General features: G+C 44.9%; 1 protein-coding gene across 1 annotated transcript; it reads right to left on the bottom strand.

Moving 5' to 3' along the window:
• Positions 1–400: 400 nt before the first annotated feature.
• LOC123745544 (parkin coregulated gene protein homolog) lies at positions 401–12,827 on the bottom strand. The gene is made up of 5 exons (XM_045726159.2): positions 11,451–12,827; positions 10,990–11,220; positions 10,410–10,581; positions 5,527–5,676; positions 401–5,312 (listed from the first exon to the last, which is right to left on the bottom strand). The coding sequence occupies exons 1-5, from the start codon at positions 11,661–11,663 to the stop codon at positions 5,152–5,154; spliced, it is 927 nt and encodes a 308-aa protein (XP_045582115.2). The 5' UTR covers positions 11,664–12,827; the 3' UTR covers positions 401–5,151.
• Between the last annotated feature and the right edge of the window lie 1,191 nt (positions 12,828–14,018).

The raw sequence follows: 14,018 nt of genomic DNA, 5'->3' as shown, positions 1-14,018 counted from the left end.
GTATAAGAGCAGCATTACATACATCCCAGTGTGTGTTGAAGGGGAATAACTTGACAGGATATAAGGACATCCTGGCCTTTCTCTACTACGCCAGTTTCCATGACTTTTTTCTGGAATGTATGGTTGGTCAGCAGGAAATTCTCTTAATGCATAGTGTGTGAGAATTTGGGACACTAACGACACTGCATGCTTCATATTCATGTGTGGTTTGCAGTGTTGTTAACCCTGTGGCTCTCAACCGTTTCTGGTATGAGAGTCGACTACTAATATATACTGGAGCTTCTGCAACAACCTTCTTATTAATAGAGAGGATTACGGGCTATTCATGCTCGTGCAGCTTCTTGGGTGGCTTAATCTTTATCAATCAATCATCAGTAGAGAGGAAAACTATAACAAAATCCTAATAACATATATTTAATCCATCAGCATCATAAAAAAGATAACATATTGTATAATAAGATCATATAGCACGTCTCAGTGCTTAAAAATGTACATATAATGTGTCGATATGGCGTAGGGTGTATAATGGTACAAATAAAAGCTGTTATAAGTAGAAAAAGAAGTCCACTACGGGCTCACCATAGCCCGTGCTACTTGGAACTTTTTGTTCCAGGTAGCGAATCTTAAACAACAACAACAATGTTATAAGTATTGATATAAAGATGGTGTCCAGGTACTAGGCTTGTTATAAAATTACTTTAGGCTACAGTGGTTGTTAACGGTAGAAGGAGAGTTAAGGCTCCGGATAATAGGAGATAAATATTTATCAGAAGAAATGTGAGAAGTATACAGGAGGAAGAGAAAAGGTGAGGGAAACGTGGAGGAAGAGAAGATAGAGCAGAGGTCGAGCGGGAGGAGAGAATTTATGTATTATCCAAGGTATGATGCCCGAAACGCTTTGCGTAATAGTGGCTTTAGGCATTGTATGTACTAGCTCTACCTATAAGTTAAACAATCCTTGTAAATATTTATTGTATGTATGTACCTTACCTAAATAAAATTGTATTGTATTGTATTGTATTGTATTGTATCACGGCTGGTGCTAGATGTTATCCCAGCATGGCTGGTGCTAGGGATGTGTTATCCTAGCACGGCTGGGGATGTGTTATCCTAGCATGGCTGGTGCTAGGGATGTGTGTTGATCCGCGTTACCAAACCTGGGTTGACGTCAACCTGTGGTCGCAATGTGCTAAGAAATAGGGTTAGAGGGAGGCCTAACTTAGTGTTTCAAAATAAATAAACATATTTTGTACCGCTGTGTTAAGGGATAATGAGAGGAAGAATGGGATGGAGAATGATGGAATGAGAGGGAGGGGAAAAGGGAGGGAAGGAGAGAGAGATTAAGTAAGGGATCGAATGCGAGAATTCGAACATGTCTTCAAGAGCGTGTATAAATTTAATTAATGTACTTATATAAGTTGCAGAGAAGTTGGGTTATGTATGTATGTAATATTTAAGAAAACGCGGGAAGAATATATGTGCTACTGTCTTAATGCAGCCCGTCCTTATAAAGAAAGGCCAAAGTCCATTCCATACACCCGCCAAACCCCCTGTTTATGCATGAAAAACGGTTTACACACGACTCACAACTGATGACGTCCGAACACTTCCGGAACAAGTGCTTCACTGACGAATTTTGTTCGAACCTCAACGCTGTAAATGCTTCACCCACGTACTACAAATACAAATAATAGCCAACGGAACCTAAACACCTAACCTAACCAGTGCCTAAATATGCAGTCTGCTTATATAGAACAATATTAATTTATATTTGAAAAAAATACTATTTTTAATGAACAGCAAGTTAAAATTGTTGAATGCGTCTTTGGGGTTGACCGCTGGATGGAATGGACTTGGTCTGAGGACGGATTGCTTAATGTCAGTTTTAAGGTAAATTCTTAACTACATTTTTAACAATTTACAACAATATGCAAAAGCTAGCCAAACATTCCTTTACTAACAAATTTATCTTAACAACAACAAAATACACATATCTATACACGTTACTGAAACAACAAAAATCTCAGAATTATTGTGACCGTTGTGTGGTTCTAAGCGTGACTCCCGCCTACTGGACCACGCTAGTTAATGATTCAATTTAAACTAATTTCAGTATTGTTATGTTCCCAACGGTTTGCAGTGCATATTGAACTCATTCACAAACATCTTCGTAACATGGGAAGACAGCTAGCTCCCCCATCTCACTAGGTCTATGGTTGTGGTTCCACCCTCACCATGATTTAAATATCCCCCCTCTTCCCCAAACCAAAATAATACAGATATACTAAAAATATAAGTATAGGGTATTGCTAAATAATTGCATTCTGCCACACTAGAAACCTAGTCGGCCACATCAAAAGGCGGCCGATATACACAGGCGCCTTTCCTGTAACCTTTCCGCCGCCATGCATTGAATAAGTGTGGGGTGCATGATAGGGAAATTACAATTGTTTGTAACTGGCTGACGGCATATGTAGATGGTTTAGCTTGAAGATCATACAGTCCAGTACTTAAACTGTGTGAGAGTAACCTTCCTGTCACACACCCAGAGGAGGGGTATGGCACCCATATATATAGGTCAATTAAACCAAGTAACAAACTCAGTCTGTGTTAAGGCCTGTTGGAGTTTAGGGTGACGTTACCTTAATAAACTGTGAAGAGACTTGATTTGTTTATATTTTAACTATGTATCTCATAGACGGTGTAATGTGCTTAGCTAAACACAGTTTGGCGTTCAATTCTGAGCCCATTATGTTATCTCGGTATCATTTTCTATTACCACTCACCGCATGGGTATGTGGGCATTATCACTCACAGGATGGGTATGGGACATTATCACTCACCGGATATGTGGTATGTGGGCATTATCACTCACAGCATGAGTATGTGGGCATTATCACTCACAGGATGGGTATGGGACATTATCACTCACCGGATATGTGGTATGTGGGCATTATCACTCACAGCATGGGTATGTGGGCATTATCACTCACAGGATGGGTATGGAGCCATTACCAATCACATTAAACGTATGGGGGGGGTATTACGACTCAGAGGATGGGTATGGAGTGCATAATAAATTAACTAAACTAAAAACTAGTTGCTAGAGTCCAATGCACATACCTGCTGTGAATCTATTTACTGGTTACTTCTACTGCGATTCTTGACTTTAATCAAAACTGTATTTTCACAACAGTTGTGAAATGATCTACTATACACGAGCAACCGTGACGAATTCTTCTAGTGTTCCTGATTCTTTGTCATTTTAGAAATTACTAATGTAACATAAATGAGGTAATCTATATTAATATTCGAAACCATTCCAAAGTTGCAACTACATTGTTACTTTCACAACTGTGGTTACTCCATCATACTAGACCATTGTTATGTGTTTCCGTATTAGTGATTGAGAGGAACGTCATAGTTGATAACCCCAAGGACGATGATCAACATTCAGGCTACACTCAGGAGCTAGGCTACCTTGGTGTTCCACTGTACACTCAGGAGCTAGGCTACCTTGGTGTTCCACTGTACACTCAGGAGCTAGGCTACCTTGGTGTTCCACTGTACACTCAGGAGCTAGGCTATCTTGGTGTTCCACTATACACTCAGGAGCTAGGCTACCTTGGTGTTCCACTGTACACTCAGGAGCTAGGCTATCTTGGTGTTCCACTGTACACTCAGGAGCTAGGCTATCTTGGTGTTCCACTGTACACTCAGGAGCTAGGCTACCTTGGTGTTCCACTGTACACTCAGGAGCTAGGCTACCTTGGTGTTCCACTGTACACTCAGGAGCTAGGCTACCTTGGTGTTCCACTGTACACTCAGGAGCTAGGCTACCTTGGTGTTCCACTGTGTTGTGGTCGCCCGTAAGTCGTCTTCATGACCAACTTATAGTATCACCATGTTAACTTGTCAAGATCTTCCCTCTTCCACGGAGCCTTAGCTTCTGCTCGTATTATATACACACTGGTCAATATGTGGGGTAGCGGCCAGAGAACCGTCTCAATGTGTGCCCAGCATGAGGGCAGTACTAGAGCTGAGGTGTTAGGACCAGTACCTACACTCAATTTGAGGGCAGTACTAGGGCTCAGGTGTTAGGACCAGTACCTACACTCAACTAGAGGGCAGTACTAGGGCTGTGGTGTTAGGACCAGTACCTACACTCAATTTGAGGGCAGTACTAGGGCTCAGGTGTTAGGACCAGTACCTACACTCAACTAGAGGGCAGTACTAGGGCTCAAGTGTTAGGACCAGTGCCTACACTCAACTAGAGGGCAGTACTAGGGTTGAGGTGTTAGGACCAGTACCTACACTCAACTAGAGGGCAGTACTAGGGCTCAAGTGTTAGGACCAGTCCCTACACTCAACTAGAGGGCAGCACTAGGGCTGAGGTGTTAGGACCAGTACCTGCACTCAACTAGAGGGCAGTACTAGGGCTCAGGTGTTAGGACCAGTCCCTACACTCAACTAGAGGGCAGTACTAGGGCACAGGTGTTAGGACCAGTACCTACACTCAACTAGAGGGCAGTACTAGGGCTCAGGTGTTAGGACCAGTACCTACACTCAACTAGAGGGCAGTACTAGGGCTGAGGTGTTAGGACCAGTGCCTACACTCAACTAGAGGGCAGTACTAGGGCTGAGGTGTTAGGACCAGTACCTGCACTCAACTAGAGGGCAGTACTAGGGCTGAGGTGTTAGGACCAGTACCTACACTCAACTAGAGGGCAGTACTAGGGCACAGGTGTTAGGACCAGTACCTACACTCAACTAGAGGGCAGTACTAGGGCTCAAGTGTTAGGACCAGTACCTACACTCAACTAGAGGGCAGTACTAGGGCTGAGGTGTTAGGACCAGTACCTGCACTCAACTAGAGGGCAGTACTAGGGCTCAGGTGTTAGGACCAGTCCCTACACTCAACTAGAGGGCAGTACTAGGGCTCAGGTGTTAGGACCAGTGCCTACACTCAACTAGAGGGCAGTACTAGGGCTCAGGTGTTAGGACCAGTACCTGCACTCAACTAGAGGGCAGTACTAGGGCTCAGGTGTTAGGACCAGTACCTACACTCAACTAGAGGGCAGTACTAGGGCTCAGGTGTTAGGACCAGTCCCTACACTCAACTAGAGGGCAGTACTAGGGCCATGGCGCCCGTCAGTTCATGACGCAGGACTGGTAGGTCGGGACCATATACTTGATGTTAATGTAAGCGTCGCGTCCTCCATGTCTCTCCAGGATCTCCAGCGTCTCCTGAATTAGGTCTCCCAGGTTCTCCCGGCGCTGCTGGGAGTAGTCGATTTCGTCTCCGGAATTTACTGAGGAGATCGATACTAATCAGTGCATGAATCTTTTAAACTTGAAATAATATAATAAATATATACAGTAACATTTACAAATCTGCTAACGATACAAAAACAGGACTGGAAATAAAATCAGATAAAGACAAAATCGCTAAAAGCCTATCTACAGAGGCTTGCGAAATGACCAAAGATTGGCAGATGCAGTTTATTTGTGAGTTAAGGTACGTACCATTCTTGTGTTTGAAGAGGTTAAGAGTGGGAAGGATCTGCCTGTAGTAGGGCACGAGGGATTCTCCCACCAGAGGCGCCGACAGGACCAGCTCCTGGAGCACCTTCAGCACTGTACAGATCACCCGCACGTCCCTTGTGTTGAGTGCGCCTGTGGAGGGGACACACCGGCCTACTGGTAAGAGCCAAGCCTAGCTAGCCTAGTCCAGTTTATTCCCCAGCTCTAGGTATTTACCTAGAGCTGGGAATTATTCCCAGCTCTAGGTATTTATTCCTCTCAAGGTATTCCTCTCAAGTTTCGGACAGGATCGACCTGCCCGCAACGCTGTGCGTGTTAGAGGTTTTGGAAGAATGTAAAAATATCAATTTTATGTAATCTCACAAACCCATCGTACCTTCTTGTAAATAAAATTATTATTATTATTATTATTATTATTAATATTATTATTATTATTATTATTATTATTGTTATTATTATTATTAAGTGAACCCAGGTGGTAATACCGGTAGATATGGTTTAGTTCATTTATTATCACTGTCGTGATAATACACTCTCTCTAACACTTATTATTATTATTAACATCTTTATTGACAAAATTAATTACAATTTTGCCTAATCTGAGGATTTCAATTAAGTCTTATTAAAGTGAGGATAATGCTGGTATTCACTGTCACGCAGGACAGAGGGTCATACACAAGACAATAGCTCTAAACTGGCACATATATATATCATGGTTACAATCAATGTTTTAATGTATGAATATGTGAAAACAACTTTCTATTGTGCACTGCCACACAAGGGCAGGAATGGGTTTATAAGTGATGCAGCTTAGAAGTAATTTAAATAAAATTGTTCTTCATTCTTTAAAATGGACAAGCAAATTTTGGATAAATTGTTAGGATGTCGTCCAGAACACCTGAGTCAATGAAATAGGGAGTGAACAATTCAACAACTACTTCCAGGAGGCAGGGTGGTGGGGGGGGGGGGACCTAACTGGTCTTGACCCCCTAGGCTAAAACAGATAAATGGGTCCCCGCCCTCTGGTCAGTGTGGCTGTTTAATGGCTAAACACATACATGAAGACAGTTCGCATCATAATAATACGTAATGATTAATTATAAGTTATATTATGCATAGTTTTGCAGAGGAATACAATGAGGCCATTTTCCTATACTGTATTTTATCAGTTTTATTCCCATTTTCAGAAAATAACTGTATACATGAAAGCAGCCAATTACCAAGTAATTGATTACTCCATGTATTATTTGACATTTGGCCATTTTATGGTAAAACCAAAATGGTGGTGGGTGTTAAGCCACGACCTACTTAGCCTATTGGGCTATCCGGCCCTGGGGAGGGGAGGGGAGGGGAGGGTGGGAAAAGGTTGGAGCACATCTGGAGAGTTGCCCGGCATGGTGGTGGTATTCCTTATACAGGCTTCGCCCTGCCACCCGTCTGACGCCATGGGCTGGTATTATTATTATTAACATCTTTATTGACAAAATTAATTACAATTTTGCCTAATCTGAGAATTTTGATAGTCTTATTAAATTGAGGTTAATGCTAGTATTCACTGTCACGCAGGACAGAGGGTCATACATAAGACAATAGGTCTAAACTGTAGGCTGAAGCACATATATATCATGGTTACAATCAATGTTTTAATGTGTGAATATGTGACAACAACTTTCTATTGTGCACTGCCACACAAGGGCAGGGATGGGTTCATAAGTGATGCAGCTTAGAAGTAATATAAATAGAAATTGTTCTTCATTCTTTAAAATGGACAAGCAAATTTTGGGTAAATTGTTAGGATGTCGTCCAGAACACCTGAGTCAATAAAATAGTTACACAGTTGGTGGTACAATAGGCCAGGAGGTCTAAAGTCCTCTAACACTGTCTTAGAGAGAGAGAGAGAGAGGAGGGCGTGAGGGGTCCAGGGGGGGGGGAGAGGGGAAGGAGAGGTGAGGGGTCCGGTTTACAGGAAGTAAATACATTAAAGAAGAAGGGTAAATCTGACATAGTGGAAGAGTACACAGGATGACTGGCGGATGTTATCATAAGGTTGGTGTTGTTTTGCTTCACAAATGGCTGCAAGTTTCTGGAATATTACTGCTAAAACTGTCCAAAAACACCCGCTTTTACTTTACTTTTTGCAAGGGTACGTATTTAACGGCAACTTATGGAAATATAATAAAAGTAGGTGACTTGGAGTGCAGGGGAGATTGACAGACACAGTAGTGAATAATGAATTAATAATATGCATAAGACCTGTCGACAAATCAACAAATATTTCTTTGTTTCAGATAGTAGCTACTTTGTTTGGGCGTGAACCATTTTTTGTACTCTGGGACCTTCCGGCCCACTCTTTGGTCATTAATCATTAAAGTTTGAGAATAGTAAGACATAGATTGATATTAAGGGGTCCCGGTAGCACAGTAGGGTTCGTTCTCGACGCACAATCGAGAATTCCGAGTTCGAATCCCGGACGGGAGAGAAATGATTGGGCATATTTCATTTTACCTAATGCTTCTGTTTACCTAGCAGTGAGTAGGTACCCAGGAGTCAGTCAGCTTGTTGTGGGGTTGCATCCTGGGCGGGGTCAGTAATTCATCAACTTCCAGATAGTCATTACTATAGATAAGTCACCAGGTGTGTGTATAATGTCAGCCTCTGGGTACAACAGTCACCAGGTGTGTGTATAATGTTAGCCTCTGGGTACAACACAGTCACCAGGTGTGTGTGTATAATGTCAACCTCTGGGTACAACAGTCACCAGGTGTGTGTGTAATGTCAGCCTCTGGGTACAACAGTCACCAGGTGTGTGTATAATGTCAGCCTCTGGGTACAACAGTCACCAGGTGTGTGTATAATGTCAACCTCTGGGTACAACAGTCACCAGGTGTGTGTATAATGTCAGCCTCTGGGTACAACAGTCACCAGGTGTGTGTATAATGTCAGCCTCTGGGTACAACAGTCACCAGGTGTGTGTATAATGTCAGCCTCTGGGTACAACACAGTCACCAGGTGTGTGTGTATAATGTCAACCTCTGGGTACAACAGTCACCAGGTGTGTGTATAATGTCAGCCTCTGGGTACAACAGTCACCAGGTGTGTGTATAATGTTAGCCTCTGGGTACAACACAGTCACCAGGTGTGTGTGTATAATGTCAACCTCTGGGTACAACAGTCACCAGGTGTGTGTATAATGTTAGCCTCTGGGTACAACACAGTCACCAGGTGTGTGTGTATAATGTCAACCTCTGGGTACAACAGTCACCAGGTGTGTGTATAATGTCAGCCTCTGGGTACAACAGTCACCAGGTGTGTGTATAATGTCAGCCTCTGGGTACAACAGTCACCAGGTGTGTGTATAATGTCAACCTCTGGGTACAACAGTCACCAGGTGTGTGTATAATGTCAGCCTCTGGGTACAACAGTCACCAGGTGTGTGTATAATGTTAGCCTCTGGGTACAACACAGTCACCAGGTGTGTGTGTATAATGTCAACCTCTGGGTACAACAGTCACCAGGTGTGTGTATAATGTTAGCCTCTGGGTACAACAGTCACCAGGTGTGTGTATAATGTCAGCCTCTGGGTACAACAGTCACCAGGTGTGTGTATAATGTCAGCCTCTGGGTACAACAGTCACCAGGTGTGTGTATAATGTCAGCCTCTGGGTACAACAGTCACCAGGTGTGTGTATAATGTTAGCCTCTGGGTACAACACAGTCACCAGGTGTGTGTGTATAATGTCAACCTCTGGGTACAACAGTCACCAGGTGTGTGTATAATGTCAGCCTCTGGGTACAACAGTCACCAGGTGTGTGTATAATGTCAGCCTCTGGGTACAACAGTCACCAGGTGTGTGTATAATGTCAGCCTCTGGGTACAACAGTCACCAGGTGTGTGTATAATGTCAACCTCTGGGTACAACAGTCACCAGGTGTGTGTATAATGTCAGCCTCTGGGTACAACAGTCACCAGGTGTGTGTATAATGTCAGCCTCTGGGTACAACAGTCACCAGGTGTGTGTATAATGTCAGCCTCTGGGTACAACAGTCACCAGGTGTGTGTATAATGTCAACCTCTGGGTACAACACAGTCACCAGGTGTGTGTATAATGCCAACCTCTGGGTACAACACAGTCACCAGGTGTGTGTGTAATGTCAGCCTCTGGGTACAACACAGTCACCAGGTGTGTGTGTAATGCCAACCTCTGGGTACAACACAGTCACCAGGTGTGTGTATAATGTCAACCTCTGGGTACAACACAGTCACCAGGTGTGTATAATGCCAACCTCTGGGTACAACACAGTCACCAGGTGTGTGTGTATAATGTCAGCCTCTGGGTACAACACAGTCACCAGGTGTGTGTATATAATGTCAGCCTCTGGGTACAACACAGTCACCAGGTGTGTGTATATAATGTCAGCCTCTGGGTACAACACAGTCACCAGGTGTGTGTGTATAATGTCAGCCTCTGGGTACAACACAGTCACCAGGTGTGTGTGTAATGCCAACCTCTGGGTACAACACAGTCACCAGGTGTGTGTGTAATGTCAGCCTCTGGGTACAACACAGTCACCAGGTGTGTGTATATAATGTCAGCCTCTGGGTACAACACAGTCACCAGGTGTGTGTATAATGTCAACCTCTGGGTACAACACAGTCACCAGGTGTGTGTATATAATGTCAGCCTCTGGGTACAACACAGTCACCAGGTGTGTGTATATAATGTCAGCCTCTGGGTACAACACAGTCACCAGGTGTGTGTATATAATGTCAGCCTCTGGGTACAACAGTCATGAACGTCCCTGGCGACCAAAGAGACACGTTCCCACAGGGGCATGTCTCTCCCCCTCTCACCCCAGCAACTTACTCTTGATAGGGAGGATGAGTTGAGGAATAACTGGAAGAATCTTGTCTCCTCCCCTGGCCAGCAGGTCCCGGATGCCAGCCCTGCTGAAGAAGTCATAGGGATGGGCGACCTCCCTCAGGCCGTCGAAGAAGAGCGGCAGGTAGTGGTGATAGTCCAGCTTCTCCACCTCCACCTGGTGGCGGCACAAAACACTTAACCCAATAACTTCACTTCCGCAAACTTTTCTCACCTTTACCCACCTACAGGGGCGTGTACCCACCTTCAGGGGCGGGCACCCACCTTTACCCACCTACAGGGGCGTGCACCCACCTACAGGAGCGTGCACCCACCTACAGGGGCGTGCACCCACCTACAGGGGCGTGCACCCACCTACAGGGGCGTGCACCTACCTTCAGGGGCGTGCACCCACCTTCAGGGACGTGCACTCACCGTTACCCACCTTCAGGGGCGTGCACCCACCTTCAGGGACGTGCACCCACCTTTACCCACCTTCAGGGGCGTGCACCCACCTTCAGGGGCGTGCACCCACCTTGAACACCCACCATGACCCAGGGTAGTGTGGAGGGGGGCGCTGACCCACCTTCCAGCGCAGTGTGTGGCCGTGGTGGTCGTGGTGCAGGGACACAGGCACGTCTCCACGTTCATACATCTTCCTGAAGGTGGTGGGCGGGGCTGGGCGTGGGCGGAAGACCCCTAGCCTGGGTGGGCGTCCCACCCTGGCACCCCGCATGCGGGAGGCGGGGGTGAATGGCTGTACAGTGTGCGCAGACCCACACGACGACGCCCCACACGACCTCACGGACAGATAACTCTATGGGAAGGTTTTACCGTATAACATTTTCATAAATCTCAAAACATAATCAAAGTATATTAATTATTTAAAAAATGTCAACATTGGCGGCTGTTCCCCCACTATAGATACCTGCTTGTGGGAACCCTCGCCAATCAGATCACGTCACGTACATGTTGTCAAGCCGGGTGATCCATTTAATAATAATTTCATATAGCAAGGAAGTTGTAGATAAATGCGGGAGTTCTTACCTCTGGGTTAGGATGAGCGGAGTGATGCCTCCTGGCACTCACCCCATATATGGTCCACTCCTTCCTGCCCCTGCGGCCTGCTGAACTGTTGTCTGCTGCGTCTTGTACACGGCCAGTGATGGACATCTGGCGGGAGTGGCCGGGCTGGCTCTGTGATCTATTTCTGGCTTGTTCCCCGATATTCCCGCCTCTCTCCTGCCTTACTGATGTCATGCCGGCTACTGCCCCACCAGCCCTCGGGGTATGGAAGAAGGGGTCACTGCCCCAGCCCTCGGGGTATGGGAGACGGGTCACTGCCCCAGCCCTCGGGGTATGGAAGGTGGGCCCCACATCCTCTCCTTACCACGCCTTTCTAACATTGCTTTGAGTGTATTATTTACTAAACTGTTAAGCAAGATCTAGAGTCACACATATTTTCTTATTTCTAACAGGTAGACATGTATTGATCAAAACTGCCATAATAGGGTTGTGATCCACGGGAGCTGAAGCTGTTGTATCTTATGTCTGTCACTATATCACCACTACACATACTTGGTATAGCATCCTTTATCTGAACACTTTAATTATGTGTCACGTATGGGACAAGGAGTGGGACTATTACCAGCTGTCACGCTTATGGAGTGGGTCACACACCAGGGGTGGAACCAGGCCGAAGGCAGAGTTCCTTCATATAAATCTTACCATATCTCGTTGTGTCATATTAGCGCATGACATACCAGATTTACCTGAGGGCCACTAACCCTAGTGGCCTCGCCGAGGACAGAAAGCCGGCGGCTTGTCGAAAGTCCCTCCCCCCATCCCCCATTTGATGCTCTTTTTCCAGTTAGATTTTAAAACTTACAAGAGTTTTGGTATTTACGGCCGTAATTGTGGATTATAAACCACAGTAAAACTCCTAAGCATTAAGAAAGATAGCAGAGCTGAGGGGAATGCTAGTCCAATTCCCCTCAGGTAGCCTGAGGCTCCGGCCAGTAGCCTCACCGAGAGGTTTTCATGTCTTGAAACATCGGTTTTGTTGACGGTTCAGGAGTTTATAACTGAAGAGGAGTGAAGGCAGCGTATTGAGGGGGGATGTTTGTTTATACCCGGCAAGAGGAAGAGTGACGCCCACTGTCTACCCCGCAGACGACGGACACTGACGGTATCGATGTGAGACATCAACAGGTCCTGTCCGCCATGTGTTGGTGGTGGTCGTCATGGCAACCCCGCACACGGTAACTGACTGTTGTGATGCGCATGGCGGGGCAGACAGCCAACCCATAGACACACAGTAAACACAACGACAAACACAAACAAACATTCAGATATATAAACATTTAGACAGACATTCAGACAGACAGTAAGCTAGACAGACAGTGAAGCTGTAATGTTTGCCTGAATGTAATCAAGAGTAGTGAGCACTTTGACAGATGTCAGTTTTAAACTCTCTGGCAGGTATTAAAGTTTTCTTAATTTACACGAGGCAAACACTCTCTCTAGCGGCCTCGACGAAGACAGGGGAGCCGGCAGCTTGTCAAGGGTCCCCCCAATTGTTCCCCAAGATTTGTTCTAACTATATTTTGAACTGCAGTAATATTTTGACATTTACGGCTTCGGAGGGTCGGCGATTCCGTGACTAAAAAGCAACTCCAGTATTTCTGTCCTACAGTGTTGCTTGTTGAGCGTGATGCTGTGGCTCCTTGTATCTGGAGCCACAGCATCTATGTTACTGGAGTATCTATGTTACATCTGACGTTTTAAAGACGTAGTTCGGATCAACATCCTCCAAACTATTCAGTAATTCAAAATTTTCGATGAGATCCGGCCTTTCATGCCTGGTTTGTAGCGTTGTTAGCCCTGTGGCCCTCGACCGTTCCTGATATGGGAGTTGACTTAGTTCTGGAATTATTTTTTGTTGTGCGGTGTTGAACTTTCTCCAGAGCAGCTATGTCTTTCTGAAGATGAGGTCACCATGCTTGGACACAATAATCCAAGTGGGGGCGCACCAGAGATTTATACAATTAAAACAAATACTTTATTTTCCTTGGCGTCTAAGGTTTGCTTGATTTTTCCTAAGGTTTGGTATATTTTTTTACTGCAGCTCCCATATGTTGTGCAACTTTAAGTGAATAGTAAATTCTGACACCAAGGTGCTTTTCTTCAACAATCTGCTGCAAGGTAATGCTGTTAGGAGGACCCTTTGCCTTCTTTGTTTTAATCATTGTTTAATCCATATTTGTACTTTACCATTTTTTCCATGTGCTTGGAATTTTACTACCAGTCTTTCATGTCGTACCTTATTAGAAGCTTTAGAAAAGTCTATGTATTTATTTATTCAAAGTCTATGTGTTCATTTATTCAAAGTCCTTTGTCTGAATAGCCTAATACCGTCTCCAAAAATGTGAGGAGGTTAGTAAGGCAGGATGTGTTTTTTTTTACAAAATCTTGTTGCCTTGATTTGACTAGTTTGCGCACTGTAAGATGGTGAATGATTCCCTTCCTTCAGGATTCTCTCCGTGAGCGTGCAGATATGTGAGGTCAGGCTGATAGATCGGTAGTTTTCTGCTGAACTCTTTCTGCCATTCATGA

The sequence above is a fragment of the Procambarus clarkii genome, chromosome 71 (assembly GCF_040958095.1).
Source record: "Procambarus clarkii isolate CNS0578487 chromosome 71, FALCON_Pclarkii_2.0, whole genome shotgun sequence".
Lineage (NCBI taxonomy): Eukaryota > Metazoa > Arthropoda > Malacostraca > Decapoda > Cambaridae > Procambarus > Procambarus clarkii.
The sequence above is the reverse complement of the archived record's forward strand: the minus strand, read 5'-3'. Positions and strand labels throughout refer to the sequence as shown.

Bases quoted from the DNA above. Each gene is read 5' to 3' on its own strand.
- LOC123745544 (XM_045726159.2), bottom strand. From the start codon at position 11,663: ATGACATCAGTAAGGCAGGAGAGAGGCGGGAATATCGGGGAACAAGCC. The intron at 10,582-10,989 runs GTGGGTCAGCGC...TGCCGCCACCAG, and splicing joins GCCACACACTGCGCTGGAAG to GTGGAGGTGGAGAAGCTGGA. The intron at 5,677-10,409 runs GTAAGTTGCTGG...TCCCCTCCACAG, and splicing joins ACTCATCCTCCCTATCAAGA to GCGCACTCAACACAAGGGAC.